The 20,273-nt window shown below is 54.2% G+C and overlaps 6 protein-coding genes across 6 annotated transcripts; 3 read left to right on the top strand and 3 right to left on the bottom strand.

Moving 5' to 3' along the window:
• Positions 1–11: 11 nt before the first annotated feature.
• BDW47DRAFT_101953 (uncharacterized protein) lies at positions 12–1,356 on the bottom strand. Its single transcript, XM_024811758.1, has one exon. The coding sequence runs from the start codon at positions 902–904 to the stop codon at positions 341–343; it is 564 nt and encodes a 187-aa protein (XP_024673946.1). The 5' UTR covers positions 905–1,356; the 3' UTR covers positions 12–340.
• A 463-nt stretch (positions 1,357–1,819) lies between these two features.
• Positions 1,820–3,906, top strand: mdm12 (ERMES complex subunit MDM12). Its single transcript, XM_024811759.1, has one exon. The coding sequence runs from the start codon at positions 2,543–2,545 to the stop codon at positions 3,821–3,823; it is 1,281 nt and encodes a 426-aa protein (XP_024673947.1). The 5' UTR covers positions 1,820–2,542; the 3' UTR covers positions 3,824–3,906.
• Positions 3,907–5,446: 1,540 nt separating this feature from the next.
• BDW47DRAFT_130444 (putative serine/threonine protein kinase (Kin4)) lies at positions 5,447–8,794 on the bottom strand (the record flags this gene model as incomplete). Its single annotated transcript, XM_024817106.1, has 2 exons — positions 5,447–7,473; positions 7,526–8,794. 2 exons carry the CDS (start codon positions 8,792–8,794, stop codon positions 5,581–5,583), a joined length of 3,162 nt encoding a protein of 1,053 aa, XP_024673948.1. The 3' UTR covers positions 5,447–5,580.
• Positions 8,795–12,720: 3,926 nt separating this feature from the next.
• On the bottom strand, positions 12,721–13,699 carry BDW47DRAFT_123891 (uncharacterized protein; the record flags this gene model as incomplete). The annotated part of the gene is made up of 4 exons (XM_024816144.1): positions 12,721–13,206; positions 13,369–13,463; positions 13,529–13,595; positions 13,655–13,699. 4 exons carry the CDS (start codon positions 13,697–13,699, stop codon positions 12,721–12,723), a joined length of 693 nt encoding a protein of 230 aa, XP_024673949.1.
• A 2,094-nt stretch (positions 13,700–15,793) lies between these two features.
• BDW47DRAFT_123892 (uncharacterized protein) lies at positions 15,794–19,076 on the top strand (the record flags this gene model as incomplete). The annotated part of the gene is made up of 4 exons (XM_024816145.1): positions 15,794–16,320; positions 16,480–17,368; positions 17,425–18,938; positions 18,995–19,076. The coding sequence occupies 4 exons, from the start codon at positions 15,794–15,796 to the stop codon at positions 19,074–19,076; spliced, it is 3,012 nt and encodes a 1,003-aa protein (XP_024673950.1).
• A 521-nt stretch (positions 19,077–19,597) lies between these two features.
• Positions 19,598–20,232, top strand: BDW47DRAFT_123893 (Apq12 family protein; the record flags this gene model as incomplete). Its single annotated transcript, XM_024816146.1, has 2 exons — positions 19,598–19,613; positions 19,691–20,232. The coding sequence occupies 2 exons, from the start codon at positions 19,598–19,600 to the stop codon at positions 20,230–20,232; spliced, it is 558 nt and encodes a 185-aa protein (XP_024673951.1).
• Between the last annotated feature and the right edge of the window lie 41 nt (positions 20,233–20,273).

Here is a 20,273-nt window from a genome sequence, read left to right on the forward strand (position 1 = left end):
GTTTCCCCCACGTATGACCTATCTATCTATCTGCCTAGGTATTCTCAACCAGTCACTTAAGTACAGCATAAAACCAACAGAATCCAAACTCTGATAGTCTGCATATAGCCCCAAAAGAAGCAGAACAAAGCCAGCAAATCAATCAAACCAGACCGTCTATCCAGCATACACTACATCCATTTCACTACTGTATACTCGCCCAACCGATCTGCAAAGCCAGACCTACCACATGCACACCAGACAAATAACCTGAAAGTGCAATGCAATAGGCAGCATCTCCCTACATCCCAAGCCCCGCACAGTCTCAATTCAACCTCGTGCTACAGAAAGAATCCCCTACCTAAGCAACAGTCCACTGACCAAGACGGTCCGATCCTCCCGACCAGCGTAATGCGCTGTCAGCCACGCACACCGTGATCCTTACACAGATGGATTGAATAGAAAGGTAAGATAGACAAGACAAGATAAGCCAGAAATGCAAGCGAGGCAAGGAACGGTCTGGCCGAAAGCAACATATGAAGAGAGGAAGAAAGAAAGGAAGCATAAAGCGTATTCTCCCTGAACGGTGCTCCCAGAGCCAGTCGTCTTTGCATTGGCTTTGGTCGCTTCTTGCCTGTGTTACACGGGTGTTTGGGGCATGGACGCCTCCTACGTGTCTTTTGCTTTCCCTTCTCTTCCTGGCTGAAGTGGTGGCTCTTGATGCTGGTGTTTGTTGTTGGCAAGACTGTCTGGGATGGGTTGTAGATGGGTCGGTAGAGGGTTGAGGTGGATGGGTGGACGGTTGGATATCATCGGGTGCAAGACTCGCTGCTCCCAAGTAACTAGTGTAGGTAGATTCCTGCCCCGTTGGGCAATGACTACTGCGCTCTTCAACGGCATGAACATAAGATGATCCTAAGGGCATAAGACAATACTAGTGCCATGCTGTTTACTCCCCGGGCCAACATCTACATAGACAGTTGATAACGGTGACGATGACGCTATTCATACCCAAATAGCACCACGGGGTTCGGTCCCACCGACGATCAACATGGCACATTTTCTTCTACAATTCTTCTACAATTTAGAAGGATGGTGATTTTGCCCCTCCTCACAGTGGTGTGTGTGTGTGTGTGTGTGCGCGCGTTCTTCCAGCCATCCAATCGCTTATCGAACCCTAGGAGACGGAAAAAGAGGGGCCCAAGAAGTAACGGGGCAATAAGATAACAAAATTGCAGTCCCCTGTCGCAATGATGAACAGTGTACATCAGCGGGTTGCATTAGCACCGCAGACGACTCTCGTCATCTGATTAATGGCCGGCAAATCAGATGAAGAGCCGGGGGGACGACGGTGGCGAGATCCGCGACCTGGCTGGAAGGCCAACGAACATGCATGTGCGAGGCGCTGGCCACTGAGTCAGTTAGTGAGGGAGGGGACCGCGCGTATGTCCGGTAATTGGTCCCGGACGGGGCTAACGATACTAGGTAGGAAGGAACGAGTGGTCGGTGGAGGGTGAGGCAAGAGGAGAATGCGGGATCTGGAGGTGCTGGAGCACCGCAAGGATCGGGGTTGATGGGAGAACTATCCAGATATATAAAGTGAATCCAAGTTGTTGGATGTAACGCTGTTTTGTGTTGTTCTTGCTGTTGGTGATGGGTATCGGTTCTGTCTGTCTGTGATTTCATCACAGAAGGCACCGCATGGAGGATCTTGGCGCGGAGTCGTGGAATTATTAGGATTGTTATTATTAATTTACCTTTTTCGTTTTGAAAACAGATTCTTTTTTTTTCTTCTGTTTTCTTTTTCTTATTTTTTTTATAATTCATCACCTCACAAAGAAAGCGAAATGCGGAGATCTCTGGCCATGGATTGGTATAGGCTGCTGTCAAGGTCGGGCAAGGACCAGGGTGAAAGTCAAGGAAATGAAAGAACAAAGAGATCCATCCGGATATTTCTCCTGATGAATTTGGACTTTCACAGTAGAGATGTCTGCAACAGGCCAATGATCGATGGCAGGCGTGACCAGTGTTGGCTGCGGGTGAGGCTGCTGGGAGAAGACCACGGCCTATGAATCAAAGCAGAGAGGCAGACACTCGTGGGACTGGCCTCCACACCGCTCCTGGGGGGTGCTCTGTCCTGTGCCGCCGAGCTGCTGTGCCCTCTCGCTAGGAGAGCATTATTGAGACCGGATCAGGGCCGGACGTGGCTGGTGAACCAGAGTGCTGGGTCCTCCAATCTCAAAGCGGTGTATGTTCCGAGGAGAGGATAGACCACCATTTCCCATCCCCTGTGCATTGTTCTTTTTTGCTGGGAATGATATCTTCAGTCTAATAGACGTTGCAGGGACTGGTTAGGACGAGGAAGTTGGTGGATAGACAGGGGAGAAGAAGTGATGTCGTTGGATTTGATGGGGCTGGTTGCACGTGACCGGGGCGTGACCGGGGATCCGAATTCTGGACTCCAACCTCAACTTCTCCTCTTCTCCTCTTCCCCCTTCGATATGTCCTTCCTGGCGATTTCCCCCTGCCGGGATCGTGTTTCTTCGCCCTCTCAGCACATGTGATGTCCATCGAAGTTGATTGGCGCGCAGCCACCTCCGGTCCGGACGGCGAGGCCCTGGCAGAGCGCATCCGTTCCTTCATCCACGATAAGTTCCAGCAAGTCGCCCTCCCGCGCTTTATCCGCTCCGTGCACGTCCACTCCTTCGACTTCGGCACGATCGCCCCTGATCTGGAGATCAAGGATCTATGCGAACCGTTTGCCGATTTCTACGAGGAGGACGAGGACGATGATGCGATCTCCGACACCTCCGAGGAGCTGGTCTCGGCCCACGAGGACGGGAGCAGTTGGGGTCGGACACACTCGGAATTCCTCGACTCCCGGGATGAGCTAGCCAGGACCAACCAGCGACTCCGCGACCCCTTCGGCGAACCGCCCCCGTCGGGCCTGCGGTCGCCTATGGACCACCTCAACCCGCATTTCCTCCCCCGCGCGGGCACCCCCGGCATCCCCGTCGGCACCTCCACCCTCGGCTACCACCTCATGTCCTTGGGCGCGTTGTCCGGCACGCAGACGCCTCTCGCCGCCGTGGCAGGCGGCACACCGTTTGCCAATAACTGGGCCACGGAACCCACGGCCCCAAACCCCATCAACCGCCAGACAGGGAGCGGGGACGTCGACTCCAGCAATCCCCCCACATCACGACCCTCCACATCAAGCACCCACCCACCATCCCACACCCACCACAACAGCAACCCCGGCTCCCACAACAGTGATTCCAGCACCTCCAACCCCCCGGCCGAACCAGATCACGAAACCTCTCCAATGCGTCTCCCACCGCGCATGCGCGAGCGCCGCCCCGAAGACTTCCAAGTCCTCTGCCACGCCAAATACGCCGGCGACATCCGGCTTTCCCTCACAGCGGAGATCCTCCTCGACTACCCCATGCCCAGCTTCGCAGGCCTTCCCCTCAAACTCAACGTCACCGGCCTAACCTTCGACGGCGTAGCCGTCATAGCCTACATCCGCCGGCGCGTCCACTTCTGCTTCCTCTCGGCAGAAGACGCAGACGCCCTCATCGGCTCCGAACTCACCCACCAAGACCCGACGCGTTCTTCCTCCACGGGGCACCAGCAACAGCAACAACAACAACCAACCTCACCAAAGCGACAAAGCGGCGGCCTGCTGCAGGAGATCCGCGTGGAGAGCGAGATAGGCCGCAAAGAAGACGGCAAGCAGGTGCTGAAGAACGTCGGCAAGGTAGAGCGCTTTGTGCTGGCGCAGGTGCGGCGCATTTTCGAGGAGGAGTTGGTGTTTCCTAGTTTCTGGACGTTTTTGATATAGCCATCTATATCTACTGGGTATGAGTTCATGGCCTGTTATAGGCTGTTTATGGAAGTATTTACCCAGTGATAGTGCTTGTAAATAGGACATAGTATGGAGACATTTTGTATATAACAATTCTTCTCGTCTATTAATCAAATTATTGATATAAAATTGCCTGCCGGCTAACCAGTACTCTACCTAGAGTACCTACGTAGTCCATATTACATAGAACATAATACATAGTATAGTACATAGGACACAGTATAGCACATAGGACATAGTATAGTACACAGGACCTAGAATTGAAAAGAGATCGACGCTTTGTGCTTTGTGAGCAACTAACTTTTCATAAATAAGACCTTACATTGCGACACATAACTACCAAGCCAGCGCCACACTTAGCTTAGCATGCAAGCCCTTTCTCTGCCTACTATCCATCATCCAGTGAAGTGATCATTCATCATGGATCCATCCATCTATCCACCATCAATCTATATACCATAGGGTACCTCACCTACTACCTCCTACCTACTACCTACTACCTCCTACCTCCCACCTATCTATGTACATCAACTAACAACCTTTCCAACCAAGTACCTCGTTAGTTATCTAAAGACTACTTACTCCAGAATACCACTTACTCAACAGACATCGATGTGCCTACCCTACCTACTACCTACTCGCCTACCCATCAGCTAGCTAACTAACTAACCATCCAGTCCCATATCATTCCATTGGTAGATCCCACCCCTCGCTTCAACAGTTGACTAACTACCTATAACAGGGATGAAAAAGCCGAAAGACCGTAGAGCGTAGAAAATCTACAGAGTATAATAAGAATTAATCCTACTGTCCTACTCAACCCAAGCCTACATAACATACACCTCCGTCCAAATGAAACAAGAGCACTAAAGGGAATAAATAATAAGTTTATTTCCCTCCCTTCCCCACAGAATAAGAGGGAGGGAGAAAGAAAAGATAAGATAAGTGAGGTCAATTTACAATTCCATGCATTATAAAGACAGGGCGAATGAATCAACACATAGAAATAAATAAAAGAAAAAAAGTAGAAAAAAAATAAAAGGGATAAAAAAGCTGTTCACAAAGGAAATAAATAATGATAATAATGATAATGATAACTTTATTCGAGACATGGATTGTTTGGGTAAAAAGCAAAAGTCAAAGAAGAAGATAAAAAAAAATGAAGAAATCATCAGGAAGAACAGAAAATAAGATATCAAGCAGGAAAAGGGGGAAAAATGCAATAGAGCGGTATGATATGATATGGAATGGTAGGTATGTATGTATGTTGCTGGCTGATACAGTACGATAAACCGACGACAATAGCAATGGCCGCATGCAACAACAAACAAACAAACATAAGGGAGGAGGCGAAAACTGCGTGGGTATCAAAGGGTATCGGTATCGGGTATCCAAATGACCGCTCTGCTCTGCTCTGTCTGCTCTGGAGATCTTACTATCTCAGAGCCATTCCTCCTTGGAAGTGAGTGATTCGTCTGTAATTTGTTTTGAATTGGAGTCTGAGTCCTCCGGGAAGACGCCGCAGGTCCAGACCGACGTGTATGGACCATATATTCGATGTTCAATTGAATCACGAAAGAAAAGGTGAGAGAAAAGGTGATGGAGACGGGAAGGCGGATCTACCCTGCTTCTCGGTGATATTTGCCGTCCTGTGACAGGCAAACCAAGAAACCAAAAGCCGTCGTTGTCGACCTTCCAAATTGAAGAGGAAAGGCCAAGGCAGACAAAGACCACTACCGGTCGTCCCCAACCCGAGACTTCGCACGTCGACGGAAAAAGTCCATGACTTTCCTGGCCGCACCCGAACTGCCCGGCTGGTGGGACAGGTCGCGCTCGTACTCGTAGGCGTCGGCGAACTTCCGGTGGTTCTTGTGTAACACGCCCGACCCACGTCCGGAGCGGCCGGTCTGCGTGGACTGTCGCGGGGTTGCCGAGTACGGACCAGGACCGTTGTAGTCGTCGTAGTAAGACGGCGTGGAATGGTTGGCGTACCGGTGTCGATAGTAGTGGTCGTGCTCGTGGTTGGGGTAGACTTGCTCGGCGGACGCGCTGTTGTAGGTTGGTTGGTACGTGCTGGACGGCATCCCGTGCAGCTCGGAGATGTGCTGCTCGATGCGAGACGGGTCGTTGAGGGGCTCGTCCTGGTCCACTACCTCATCCGCCGGGGCGCCCTCGGGAGAGCTGCTCATGGCGTCGGGAGTGGCGTAGCTTGTTGCGCGCGCGCGCGGTCGAATCGCTCCGGTCGAGGGGGGTTGCTGGAGACGGTGGTCCGGCGGTTGCTCGGCGTGAGGGTCCTCATCGGGGGTCTGCGATCGGCTGGAGGAGAGGCCCTTCAGGGAGAAGGACGGCGGGAGGAGGGAGAACCGGCGCGGCCGGCTATCGCTCCCCGCCTCGCTCGTCTTGCGGCCGTACATCGACCGGCGCGAGTCCACGGACATCCGGCTGTCGTCGCCCCCGTAAGGCTCTCTCATACTGGTGGGAGGCGGACGTTTGGTCTTTTGGCGAGAGTTGCTCTGTCCCCCACGGCCACCAAAAATGGACCCAGTCCGCATGAAGAGCTTCTCACTGATGCCCGACACGGTGTTGGACCGCTTATGTCCCTTGGGCGGCTCCTGCTGGGGAGTGGCATTGAACCGCGGTGGAAGCGGCTGGGCGCTGGGGCGGCCGATCGACTGATCTTGCGGGATCGGGGCCGAGATCTGGTACTGCTTGCTCTTCGGCTGCGCCAACCGGCCTTCCGCGTTGGTCTGTGCCACCGTGGGCGCCACCGGTAGCCCGTAGGACCCCCGCGACGGCAAGCGACCCCCGTTGAACGAGGTCATCGATCCGCCGGTCGGGGGCCGCGCCGGGTGAGACGTGGGTGGCCCCGTCGCCGTCGCGGTGAGGGGCGTCGACTCGGAAGTGGATCTCGGCAGGTGTCCACCCGGGGGACGGCTCGGCATGGCGCCCGCGGGGGCCTTGCGTTTGGGCTGCTCCATCGAGGCGTCCTGGGGCACGATGCCGTAAGGGAGGCTGGGGGCGGCGTCTTGACTGTTGGAGCGAACCCGGGGCGGTGCAACCTCAACAGGGCCGGCCTGTGGAGGAGAGACGATCTTGAGGTCGGTGGGGGCCTCACCCCGTGTGGTTTGGGACTGCGGGGCCACGTATTCCACCTGGACCGTCCGCCGCTTCGTGTCGCGGGAGGTCTTGGATCGGTCACTCGAGTGGTCTTGCGAGATGTCTCCGGACTGGTGCAGCAGGGCTCCCACCGAGGGAATCGTGCTCTGGTGGCTCTTGGGGGGCTCTTTGACTGACGCACTTCGCGCCAGCGACGGCGCTTCCCGGGGTTTCTCCTGGGGAACCGTCGTGTTCGCAATGTCGCTGACCTGGGTGGTGCTGCTCGTGATATGCGACACGATGTGCGAGTATTCGCTCAGCCAGCTGTGCCGTGCCACTTCGAACAGATCGGCGCGCTTCCGCGGGTCCGGGACGAGGATCCGTCGCAAGAGATCCCGCGCATGGGGCGTCACGTATTCGGGGAAGGTGAGAGGGGTCGTGACGATGTACTTGTACAGCAGGTTGATGTTATCCCCGTCAGGATTCGCCGGATCGTCGTCAAAGGGGAGATAGCCGGCGAGCATCGCATACTAAAGAACGTCAGCCTCGGTGAATCCCCGTTCCTCCCCTTGCATCACTTACCAAAATCACTCCGCAGCTCCAAACGTCCACTTTCCGCCCCGTGTAGAGGGAATCGCTGACGACCAGTTCCGGTGCGGCGTAGCACGGACTGCCACAGCTGGTCTGCATCAGGTCCCCCCGGCGCACGCCCTTCGTGTTGATCTTGTCCAGGCGCATCCGCTTGACGTAGTCCTTGTTGGTGAGGTTGTACTCGATCTCATCGCCCAACTCATCGAACGGGTCAAAGGTGTTCGCAAAGCCGAAATCCGTAATGATGATGTTGCGATTGCGATCCAGCAGGAGATTCTCCAGCTTCAGATCGCGGTGGACGATGCCCTTCTTGTGGAGATAGCCGACGCCGGACACCAGCTGGGCGAACAGCCGTCGCGCGGAATTGTCTTTGAGGTACCGATTGTTCAGGATGTAGTCGAACAGCTCGCCGCCCGACGCATACTCCATGATGATCCCGATGTGGCGATCCGTCTCGACCATCTCATGTAAACGCACGATGTTGGGATGAGCCAGGTCCCGCAAGATCGCAATCTCGCGGTAGATCTTGGGGAGCCGGCTGGGGTTAGACCCCAGAGTCTCCCGCCGGATGAGCTTGATGGCCACCTGGATGGAGGTGCCATCGCGCTTCCACCCCAATTTGACCTTGCCGAACTCGCCCTCGCCGAGCGTCTGTCCCAGGATATATTGGCCGAAGGTGGTCTCCTTGCGCTTGACGGTGTGCTCGGTGTAATCGTGTCGACTGCGCAGTCCGCCGCGTCCTCCGTCGTCCACCCCGTCGCTGCCGACCAAGGCCAGCCCAGCGGCGGGCCCACTCTCGGCGGGCGGGGACGTCGATTTCCCGGACGCACGCGCCCGTTCACGCTCGACGTCCACTGCCGGATCGCTCACCATGACCGCGTTGATTACCGTGCTCGACTCCTTCATCAAGGACCCGGGCTCCGACGGACCTTGGTCGTGGGTATTCGTCCCTCTGGTTGCTCGCGAGGAATCCTCGGGCGCTTGGGCGGCGTGTCGGCGCGAACGCGAATCGTCGCCCTTCTTCTCGGGGTGGCTGGTGCCTCGCTCGTCCCCTCTGCTCTTCTTCCGACGAGACCCGGGCACCTTCTCGTGGTTCCGATGGGCCGAGGACGTGCGTGGCGGGGCCACTGGGGGTTCACCGGAGAGATCGGGGAGGATAGGCGGGCGGTTCCCGCTCTGGGGGGACGACAGCGCTCCGGAGGTTACGGCGGGGGAAGCATGGCTGGGAGGCGGCAGAGACTGCGAATGGAGGTCGCTCATAGCCGAAGAACCTGTCGGGGAAGACGGAGACTGTCTCAAAACTTAGCGCGCTGTCTTGGGTGGCCCGGGATACCAATCAATTTAGGAATTCCACGTGCTGGAAAAGTCCAGGACATCAACCGACTTTAACGCAGCATCGTGGAATCGAGAGATCGGGGGTCCCGAGCGGAGAGTTGGAATAGACAACGGAGGAAGAAGAGCGGGCAGGAGGTGGGGGTGGAATGTGAGAGAGGGGATGAAGGAAGAGGGAGAGATATGCATACCTTTGGGGAATGACGGCGCAACGGAGCCTCAAATACAGGCTGGCTGGACAGCTACAACGCGGTCCGTGACAGCCTCTCGAGACACCCGTCAATCAGACGCGACCGATCGCAGGACTGCGCTTGACCAATTACGATCGGCGACGACAGTTCGACACGTCAATGCCCTCCAGCGTTGAAGCCCTCGGCTGTTGGATCCTTTTTTTTGTCCAGCTCGTTTTCCGCAATTCGAAAATTCTGGTTGGATTTCGGAAATTGGTCGGTCGGGCAGCTAGATTGAGTCGTACCGAGTCAGAAAAGCCGCAGGTCGGCGGAAGGGTACCAACCCCCGGATCAGGGGGGAAGGATGGCGTGGAGATGAGAGGGACTGACAGCGAAGAAGCAGCGGCAAACCAGACGGATCGAAGACCAGCGACAGCGAGGGAGGTTCGTTTGGAATGCCAAAGGACACCAGGTCAGGGGTAGAAGTGCAATCGCCGGGAATGATGACGAAGGATTCCCAGAGAACAGCAAGAAGAAAAAGCAATGAGCGATGGAATTGAGAGGCGAGAAACGCGCGTCAAGGCGCTCGCTTGTTGAATTGGCGACTTTTTTTTTTTCCCTTTCTTCCTCTGTTTCTTATTTTGTCTTCTGTTTTGTCCCTTCTCTTCTCTTCTCCTTGGGAAGCGCGGACGGGGGAAGGCTCTGGCGGACCAGGGAGGATAAGATCTCTGCACTGCAGAATGATCTCACGTCGCTTGACAGAACCCCGAAACCCAAGGACGGAATTGGGTAGGAAGCTGAAGGGAAGACGAAATCCACTTGAGGGGGGAGCGTGGAAGGAAGAGGACCGGACTGGAGGTGGACTTGAGGGGAATCGGAGAAACGAGAGCGACCAACGCGGGAAAGGGAAAGAAAAGCAGCCTCGGGAGGCGCGAAATGAGAACCACCACGCTTCTTTGTTTTTATTCTCTATTCTTCCTATTTTTTGGGCTTATTTCTTTTATTTTATTTTATTGATTCTTATTTTTGAAATTACTAAACTTATTACTCCCTTGTTTTCTTATTGAATTCTTTTTTTTTTGATCGTGAAAAAATCAAGTCCAGAGTGAAAGACCAGACGGGAAGGACGAGACGAGGATCATGATCGAATGGGGGAAATGAAAGGCGAGAGGGGGAGATGAGGAGAGGGAAAGCAGCGCGAGCGCTTAGATGGTCTGGCGGGATATCAATGATCTTGACGGAGGACAGGATAAAAAGAAATAAAATTCAAGAAGGAGATAGGAATATCAAAAGAAGAACAATAACAATAACAAAACAATAACAAACCCCAAGGGACTGAAGGGAGGAAAGGGAGAAAGAAACGATACTTCAATGATACTTGATACTCTCCAGATAGAGAAGATGGATGGTTCTCACCACTAACCAGTCAAGCCGAGCAGAAAGCGGGTCAATGGCGGGTAGCGATGAGGATTGTAATTTATTTAGAGATTATCTGGATAATTATAGAACACGATCCATGACCCGGTCTACTTGGGATCAGGGAATGGATCAATGCCAGGATCAAGAGTCTAGGTATATCTAGTTATCCAGGCAACGTGGCTCCTCGGTCGAACACCGCTGCACCTGGATATAATTCGAGTCAAGAGGAATACTATAGAGTAGGAGAGGCTAAAAGATCATGCTAACAGAATAATAAGGGGAAGAACCACTGTTTCATCACCCGGCACAAGAAGCTGCTAAAGCGTCTGGGGCAGTCGATCCTCATCAAACCCTGGAGGTTCATCCCTCTTCATTCGTCCGAGTTGTCTCTGCATTGATATCAAGGTATCAAGCATACGGAGTACCTTACTACCTAGGTAGGACTGATGGCATTATGCAGGATACTTCATTCCATTCAATGCGCTGGCAACTGAACTCACCGACTCTACCAATTCAGAATTCAGCAATTCGGCTGATTCAAGCCAACCAAGGAACTAACTATCATGCTTATGGAACTGGACCATGGTTCTCAGCTTCCGGTAGTCTATATCGGTTACAAGGTTCGCCACTCGTCAGGACTCAAGAGAGCTTAATTCTCCTGGATAGATGGATCATATCGATAAGACTTATCTGAAGGTTATCCTATCGCATATCAACATACTCTTGCCAGATCAAATAATCCTCTCTAACAACTGACAGCAATGTAGAATAGTCAAGACCACAACAGGAACCATCTTTGAACCTAGATTCACCAATCAAGGGATTTATTGTCAATCAATAAACATCCCTACCCAACTCTGAAGCCAATAGACCATCAAGGTATCGACTAACTCAGTTCATCCACCATGCCATGCCACGACTATCACCAAACTAGTCCCTAATCTATCCATCTACACATTTCAACTCCATACACCCCACCAAACTCAATCAACACCTTGCATCCTCCACAAACTCTCTTCCAGCCTCAACGCATCTCACCTGAAGCAACCCTACCTACTATCACCATCGCTCACCCACAGCATCAGCTTCTCACCATCATCCCGTCCTACCATCTTCACAAATCCAAGGATAGTAGTAGTACACAGTCTACTAAGTGACAGTACCACCCGTTCCCCAGGAGACTAGACCCCTCGCATGGCTCGTTACAGGGACCTGCGTACCCTCTACCCCCATGTCATTACCCCAGTAACGCCGCCGTGGTGTCACACAAGGGGCCGGACCTTGTTATACAGCTTGCGTATTCAGTAGAGGACCAAGGGATTGTATGGTCTGTTATTGCCCACATCATCCAATCGGCAGTCTAAATCTACGAAACTAAAGTATATATCTATCTATCAGCACCAGATAGCTGCCCACTATCAACCCAGAACAGGTCTACCTCAAACCGTAGTATATATAGCAGGTCATCTGTCTTTCAATGTCCAATATAACCAACCAACGTCCCCCGTCGTATATATATTCCTCAACCTCCAAAGACAAAAGCCCTACTAATCAATCCCTTCAACAATATGCAACAACCCTAATCTAGCCCTATCCACCGACCAATCATCGAAAGTACAAATCCGCGGAAGCACCACACTGCAACAACATGCACACCAGCTGAAACTACATAAGGTATGAATCCTGGATCTCCCCAAAACGGCTACACCGGCTTGTAACAGCTGTTGTACGTCTACATTCAAGCAAAGGCTGCATTAAGCAAAGGGAAAAACTGCATTAAGCAAAGGGATGAAACCGTTGCTGGCGGAACAAACAACTCAATCATCAGATAACCCGTTTGAAGGCTGGCTGGGCTGTTGCTGCGGGACGGGTAGTTGCGAAACAGGGATGCAAGGGCTTGCGTTGGAGCGTTAGTTATGCTTCTATAAGTACTCGATGATATTAATGTGTGTTTAAAGCTCTGCATGTAGTGTATGGTTAGGTAATGACATGATAGTCGTTTCATAGAGAAGGATAGGAACGTGTATGCCTCCTATGCTTCCCGCGAAATAAGAATCATGACACATCTCTCCCACAAACTACTAGCTCTGCTTCCTCTTCCCAAAGCGAGCAGTCACCCTATCAAAGTATCTCCGTACGATCGGCCAAACCAACCACCACGCAAACCCAAGCGCCGAGTCCACAAAAAAAGAGCCAGACGGGCTTGAGCCACGCATAGTACGCAAAAGACACCTCGTCAGCAGATCCGTCATGATCAGGTGCCTCTCAGAATCCAAACCCGACAGTATGTATCCCGCTCACAATCTCCCCAGCAGACTGCCCCCCACCGTCTTCCACAGGGCCCTCGATATGCTTACAGAGCCCTGGCGTTTTCTCTTGCTCTTCGTAAAAGCTCTCCGTGTATATCGTCCCTGGAAACGAGCAGTGAATGCGAATCGACACGGTTGACTCGTACATCAGCGCCTCCATTCGCAGAATATCCGCCAACGCCCGGATCGCTGCTTTAGCAGGGGCATATACCGCGTACCCCGGGACGGCAACCAAGGCAGCCGTAGAAGCAGTGAACATGAGATGGCGATGGGGATTGGAGCTATGATTACCGCCCCCACGACAGCTGCTCGAGTCTGCAATCCACCGCTTCATGACAGCGTGGGCGATGAAAGTGGAGGACATGAAGTTCTTGTCCATGCAGCTCCGGATGGAATCAGCTGTGATGTTGACGAAGAATTCGATCTGCTTCGCTTGTGCCTCCTGGGACGCAAAAGATTGGGTGGGGGGGGGGGGGGGGGGGGGGGACGTTTTCGAGGTTATTGATGTAGTTGTTGACCTGTAGCATAAGTAAGTAGGTTGACGAAAGATTTTTTTGTCAAGAGTCATATAATAAGTGTGAGCGCTCTTGACCCGCATACATACCATTTGCGAATCAACGAGATCTAAATTTGTTGCTTCGATGCGCTGGTAAACGCGCCGCTTGTTACTCTCCATAAGCTCCCTGGTCTCCTCGAGGGCTGGTATATGGCGCGCAATAATAGTAACGTGGGCGCCTGGGGCATGTCGTGTAAGGAGATCTTACCCCGGCGGACGAGCTCCAGCGACAGTGCGCGCCCTAACCCCTTCGAGGCCCCAGCCACGATAACCAACTGGCATTATCAGAAACTGGACAGTAGGACGCGAGAAAGCCCTGAAATCACGGACTGACCTTGTGGTCGACGTCGAATTCACTCGTGTCTACTCGGCCGAGCATTGTTGAAGTAGAGTATTTGTTAGTTATGCCGAAATCTGCCCACAATAACCGGTCCATAGGCCCAGCACCCGTGAAGTAACTAGGTGCAAGTACATAAGCCCACTGATATCATTGGAAGATCCGCCATCATCTCCTTCAAGGCCTGGCCCAGGCAACGAACACAAATGAAGAGAGCGACCGCTCAAGCGTCACCTTAAAAGAGTGGCGCGGATGGCCCAAACTTGGACGGGGCCTGTGGCGTGAAAGGTCAGAGTAGTTCCATGGTGGAATGATGCTGAGTGAGGGTTTGTGCTGGCGTGCTGCATCACTACACCCGCTCTAGACGCCATACTTGCAATATTTCCATTGATGACCGTATACTGCCAGTACACTGCTGCGCAAGCCACGAGGAAGTATGCCGCGCGGAGAGGGAGCCTTTCCGAGAACAGTATAGAAGGGCCGTGGTGAACATTGGCTGCAGAATGAGGACCATGTCTGGACCGTACTTTGTTGATGAAGACATGATTGATGAACGGATCAGGAGATTCAGTCAGATTAGAGAAAGATTGACGATACTGAGGGAGAGTAATATCTAAGCATGACAACAAATAGGTTCTAAAACTCCCCATGTACTTGTACAAAATACCTATTCATGACCAACTCGGCAGAGTTGGTCTATGACACCCTTTTGGCCGAGCGGTATAGTGGCCGCGCGGGAGTCCTATATCTCATATTATATATCAAGATCCTGAGAGTCACTAACTTTGTCAATATTGAGTTCTAAAAACAGACTGCATAGATCTATAATTCTCAAATAAATTCCTATATTAGCAAGTCGTCGGTTAGGCCTCTTTGTGGTCCAGGCTGGGAGGGCAGAGTATGGATCTAAGGACACTCCTCACACATATGCAGTGCTAACTATAGAGCCTAGACTAGTGACATGATCTGGGGGTTCGGCGGAGAATTGTGTCATGAGATGAAATGAGGATCTATTTGGAGATGGCATGTGCTGGTTTGACAGTTTGATTATATTTTTTGGTATTTATTTATTTATTGATTTATATTTATAGAGATATATCCAACATGAGCGCAGAGTCCAAGCCCTGAAGGATGTAGGTGCAGGCATATTATCGTGGAGATGGACGATCTATACTGTTCTGGTCTGCTATATATTAGCTATTGGTGGGGTCGACCAGGACTATCGGAGTCAATATCCAAGGACAGATTCAGGAGTCATGATTGCTCTTTGATTTCCTTTGTCCTTCCTCTATCTTTTATCCTGGACTGTTCACCACAGTATCCATATATAGCACCAATAATCGCATCCACTGCGGGCTATGTTTCACATTGGTACGCGGGCGGTTAGGGTTGTTTGTCCGTCAGCCTCCTGATGCTATTCCCGTCTATCCTATTCTCGTCCCTCCGACTCCCCTCGCGCTACTGTTTCTTTCTTCAAGTCATGAAAGCAGCCAACATCCCTGCCTCTTGGAATCTGTTCCCTGACTAGATACGTACTCGTAGTCGTCGTCGGACTCTGCATCTCCACTCGTCCCTTAGACAGCCCCACTTTTCCCCAATTAAGGCAATGTCTGTTCCCCTTCGAACCGCTAATCCTTCCTCTCCTTTTCGCCCGTCTCTCCCTCTCCCTCATCGCACTAACTAACGGAGGAAGTATCCAGGGTATTATCCAGGGTACTACCTACTCCATCCTAGATCCTTATTTGCGACAATCATCCACTCTCCCCGTCCCAAAGCCAAGAGATAACCCGACCCCTGAGTTTCTCTCCCTGCCAATCCTACCAATCCTACCAACCCTCACCCTAACTGGCTTCTCCAAACCCCCTAATTCTCCATCCAGCGCGTGTCATTCCTTCCCTTTCCCCCTCTCGGCCCGTGCTTCAAGGAGTCAAGGCTCCTCAGCCAACCATGAGGGTGGTGTCGATCCAGCGCTCATTGACCAACGACTGTTTCTGATCCGCCCTCCTCTTCCCGTTTCTGTTGCGCTTCGAAGTTTGAACCTTCCCAATATTATTATTTTATTGTTTTTATTATTTGATTATTATTTTTTTATAATTTTTACTAGCTATACTACGCCAATCACGGCCAATCGCTGCTATGGCCCCGGGCTGGGCTTCTCCGCCTGCTCCTGAAGGCTTATCACTATCGTCGCCGACCAAGACGACGACGACGACGACTCCTCCAGCGGCCACTATTAACACCACTACGACGACCCTGTCAAGTGCAGCCGCCTATCATCGACAGTGTCAAGGATCCGCCGTCCCTGAGCCTGGGCCAACTCCTTCTCTTCCTCCTCTGCATCCTTCTCCGTCCGCCTTTTCTTCAACCGATCCTCCGCTCCCGTCTGCGATCTCGCCTCCTAGCTCTGATTCCCTCGTGCGCAGGAAACCGCTGCCCCAGAATGTGGCCCCTGTGAACTCCCCTACCTCTCATCATCGGTCGTCGACTATCTCCTCCTTCCCATCCTCGGACGGAGACGACACTCCTGCGGCCCCGTCTGTCTCGGTCTCTCATGGTTCGCCACCAGACCCTCATCGTCGTTTCCCCTCCTCTGCTTCTGGCGCTTTCCTCTCTCCTGCTGGACAGGACGGTTCCTCCGCCTTTGTTCCCGGGGGCCAGAATAGGTATGTGGTTTGAACCCCCCTTTGTTCTTTCGTCCCATACTCCTTTTCTTTGTCACCCGGGGTGTTCCACCCCCTCATACTGGAGTTGGAGCGTGGGATGGAGTCTCCGGTAGTCAATTTCCCGGCGTCAAAGCTAATCCCACGTTTATCACCCCCTAGATTCTTCCGCGGTGGTCAATCCACGGGCCCGCTTCGAATAGACACCTCGACGCCGTTCCCGGGCGCGGGAGAAGACGAGCACGGCCGCGAGTATAGTTCCCAGTTCTCGAATGGGACGCCGGTGCACAGTCGTCTCGTCAGCGAACCCTTCATCCCCGTCCTCCGCTCCTCGACCCCTAAGAGAGCCACCACCATGGGCTTACATCCCCCCGCCAACTCGCACCGTCCGCCCCCTCTCCACATCGGCGCCACCGGTCGGTCCATGTCGAGTAGCGTGGTGGACGCCAAACAACCCAAAACCCCCGGCCATAAGATCAGTTCCTTCTTTGGTTTTCGAGGCGCCTCCTCCCCCGGCGGCGAGTCGTCCAGCACCGAGATCTCCGACGCCGGTCGATCCCCACTACACTCCCCCATGCCTCCCTCGCTCCCGAGTGGCTCCTACGCCATCACGCCCTCCACCACCATCCCCTTTGACAATCGGCCCGTGCAGGGTCGCAACGGTTCGCTGAGCAGCGCTGGCGCGCTGGGGTCCGCCTCCAACGCCCACGTGACCGAGCTCGAGAGTGAACTGCGCGAGATCAGCTCCGAGCTGGCCGGCTCCATTCGGCGGGAGATGGAGCTGGAAGACCTGGTCGAACGGCTCCAGTCGGACATGCCCATGGACACGCCCAGCCACCGCCGAACGAGCGATTACTTCTCGGACTCGGGGTCCAGCTCCATCCGGTATGCCTACGATGGCCGGGCCGACGATCTGGAAAAGTTCCGCCGCGCCGCGGAGCAGGAGCGCGCGCAGCTCAAGACCGACCTCACCCAGCGGTGGCAAGAAGAACGAGCGCGCCGGGCGGCCACTGAGTCGCACATCCATATCCTCGAATCCCAAGTGCATCAGGTACTTCCCTTCCCTCCTCTTCTCTACCCTCTCCTCCATTGACATGTTCATCACAGCTTCGACGCGAGCGAGTCGAATTCTCCGATCTGTCCTCGAAAACCCGGGAGATTGAAGCCGCGTTGGACGCGACGCGGCGAAAGCTGGGCGAAGAACGGCAGATCAAAGACAACTTCGAAGACCTGCTCACCGCCATGCGGGTTGAGCTGGAGCAGATCCGCAACGAGCGCGACATCCTCCGCCAAGGTGGCGGCGGCGGCGGCGGGACCTCCGACCCCGCAGAAGTGCAGCGGCTGCTGGAAGAGATTGAAGCGTTGAAGATCGAGAATGCCTCGCTGGCCCAGCTGCACGGGACCCGTTTTGCGTCCATCGCCGAGGAAGAAGGCGCGCCCAACCGGCGCGCCTCTGGGCTGGGACTCTCCCGCTCCAGCTCCCTGGCGCGGATGCACTCGAAGCCCAACGGCCCGTCGGGGCTCTCGCGCTCCGGCTCGCTGTCCCGGTCGAACTCCGTGTCCGGCAAGGAACGCGACACGCGGGACCTTGCCGAGCGCGTCGAAGACATCGAAGCGCAGCGCAACGCGCTCCACGAGGCCCTGCGCCGCCTGGTCGACCGCCAGGCTCACGAAGCCCGCCAGTACGAGAAGCGTTCGCGGGCCATGGAGCAGGAGCTGGCCCGCGCGCAGCAGTCGGGCTCGCCGCGCCGGCTGGGCTACGAGCGCGAGGTGCGCAACCTCCGCGAGGAAGTCAACCACCTGCGCGGGCGGGCCGAAGACGCCCTCAACCAGAAATGGCAGTGTGAGAAGGGCCTCGGCGGTCTCAAGATGGACCTCGACCGCGCGGAGCAGGAGACTGCCTCCCTGCGGGTTCTGCTGCAGGAGCACGACATCAACCTGCCCGCGGAGCTCGACGGCGAGCGCGAAGGCTTCGCCGCCGTGACGGCTACCTCGTCGTCGCTGGAGTCCGCGTACGCGCAGCTCCAGGCGGACCGGGAGCACGCCGAGGCCAGCATGGCGCAGTCGCCGCAAGACGCGAGCAGCCCGCTCGCGGCGTCGCTCGGCCGCACGGATGACCTCGCACGCCACGTGCAGAAGCAGCTCGCGACGAACAGCTCGCTGCGCAGCCGGCTCGCGGACGCGATCGGCAAGGGCGAGAAGGACCAGCAGCTGTCGGCGTCGCGGATCAACGAGATGCAGGCGCGGCTGAAGGAGCTGGAGGACACGCTGTTGCTGGCGCAGCAGTACTCGGAGGAAGAGATGGCGCGCCACGAGGAAGAGATCAGCCAGATGGAGGAGACGCACAGCGCGCAGCTGATGCGCATGAAGAACGGCGCCCGCAGCCCGATGGGCCTGTCGCCTATCCCGCCGCACTCGCCGTTCGGGGCGCGCTCGCCTCGTCTGGACAAGACCACCAGCGGCGACGGCGTGCCGCTGGAGCGGGTCGTCCAGGCTGAGACGCTTGAGCGCCGCGTCAAGGAGCTGGAGAAGCTTCTGCGGGATGCCGACGTCGAGATGTCGGAGGTTGTGGGCCGGATGAACCGCGCGCAGATCGACGTGGCTGAGTTGCAGTCTGATCGGTATGTTCCCCACCCTTGATTCCCTTCACTTTTGATCAGTATACTAACCGAACCAGTGACCACGCCCTCCGCCAAACCCGCCGCCTCCAAGCGGAGATCGAAGCCGAGCGCAAAGCATTCCAGGCCTTGATGGGCTAGAATCCGTATAATACTATCACCACCACCTTTGCATGTATCCTATACTATACCACGGCGCTGGATTGGAGTTATTGATTTTCGTTTGCAGACCTGTGGGGGCATTTTGACGGCTTGTATGTAGGAGATGGTTGATCTGTATATATGACTGTCACGAGGTGATTGTCTTTAATTCTAATTGTCATTATCAGTATTCAGTATAAGGATATCTTGAGTGTAGGTGTCGCGACCTCGATGTAAACGGAGCGATCAGTATGTTGGCTTATCTATCCAGAGTTTGACTGGTTTGTTTCCGGCTGTTTTGACCTCGGATCTTGGCTGACGCTGTCGCATCCCAGACAAACAAACACTTGTCATTCCTTCATCTCGCTTTGTCGATTCTTTGTCGACTTGTAGATGAGACACTTTTGATCTTCTGTCTGTCTCCCGTTGTTTCTTCTCCTCTCTTCCACTGCAGTGCAAATATACACACACATATATTATCCACTACCCATAACGAGTCCACGTCAAAGTCAGTTCACAAAATGGACTATCTCCCAGGTAATCCACCCCACAGATCAACACCAACCCCCAAACAAACAACAAAACACCACCAAACTAACCCCCCAAACCACCAGAAAACATCCAAACGCTCCTCACCCAAGCTACAACAACCCTCCCACTAAACCACCCGCTCCTCAAAAACCTCACCACCCTCGCCCTCCCCCTCACCCTCCCAACAATCATGTCCCCCACGATAACAACCCACCTGACCACCCTCCGCGAAACCTACCTCAATCCCTACATGATCGACCCGATCTCGAAACTCCTCGCCTCCTCCTGCCCAGACTACGTCTCCGTCCTTGTCCTCGTCGCCATCTTATACATCTCGCTCAAGGTCCTGGATTATGCCCGCCGGGTGGTGCTCTTCTGGGTGCGTCTGGTGCTGAGGGTACTGTGGTGGGGTGCCATCTTCGCAAGCGGGTATTATGTTTATTCGGTGGGGTTGGTGCAGACGGGGAGGGATGTCGGTTGGGTGTTGGGTGCGTTGGGGGGGTTTGTGGATGGGTTTTGGGAGGGGATGGAGGGGGGGAGGGGGGGTTCTTCTTCAACTTCTTCTGGGGGGGCGTCTTCGTCGGGTTCTGGGGGTGGGTATTCGAGGAAGGGGCTGTTTAGTTGATTACTGATTGAGTGGTTCTTTTTGCGTCTTCTGTTTGGGGT

This window comes from Aspergillus candidus (assembly GCF_002847045.1).
Source record: "Aspergillus candidus strain CBS 102.13 unplaced genomic scaffold BDW47scaffold_10, whole genome shotgun sequence".
Classification (NCBI taxonomy): Eukaryota; Fungi; Ascomycota; class Eurotiomycetes; order Eurotiales; family Aspergillaceae; genus Aspergillus; species Aspergillus candidus.

Bases quoted from the DNA above. Each gene is read 5' to 3' on its own strand.
- BDW47DRAFT_101953 (XM_024811758.1), bottom strand. From the start codon at position 904: ATGCCCTTAGGATCATCTTATGTTCATGCCGTTGAAGAGCGCAGTAGT.
- mdm12 (XM_024811759.1), top strand. From the start codon at position 2,543: ATGTCCATCGAAGTTGATTGGCGCGCAGCCACCTCCGGTCCGGACGGC.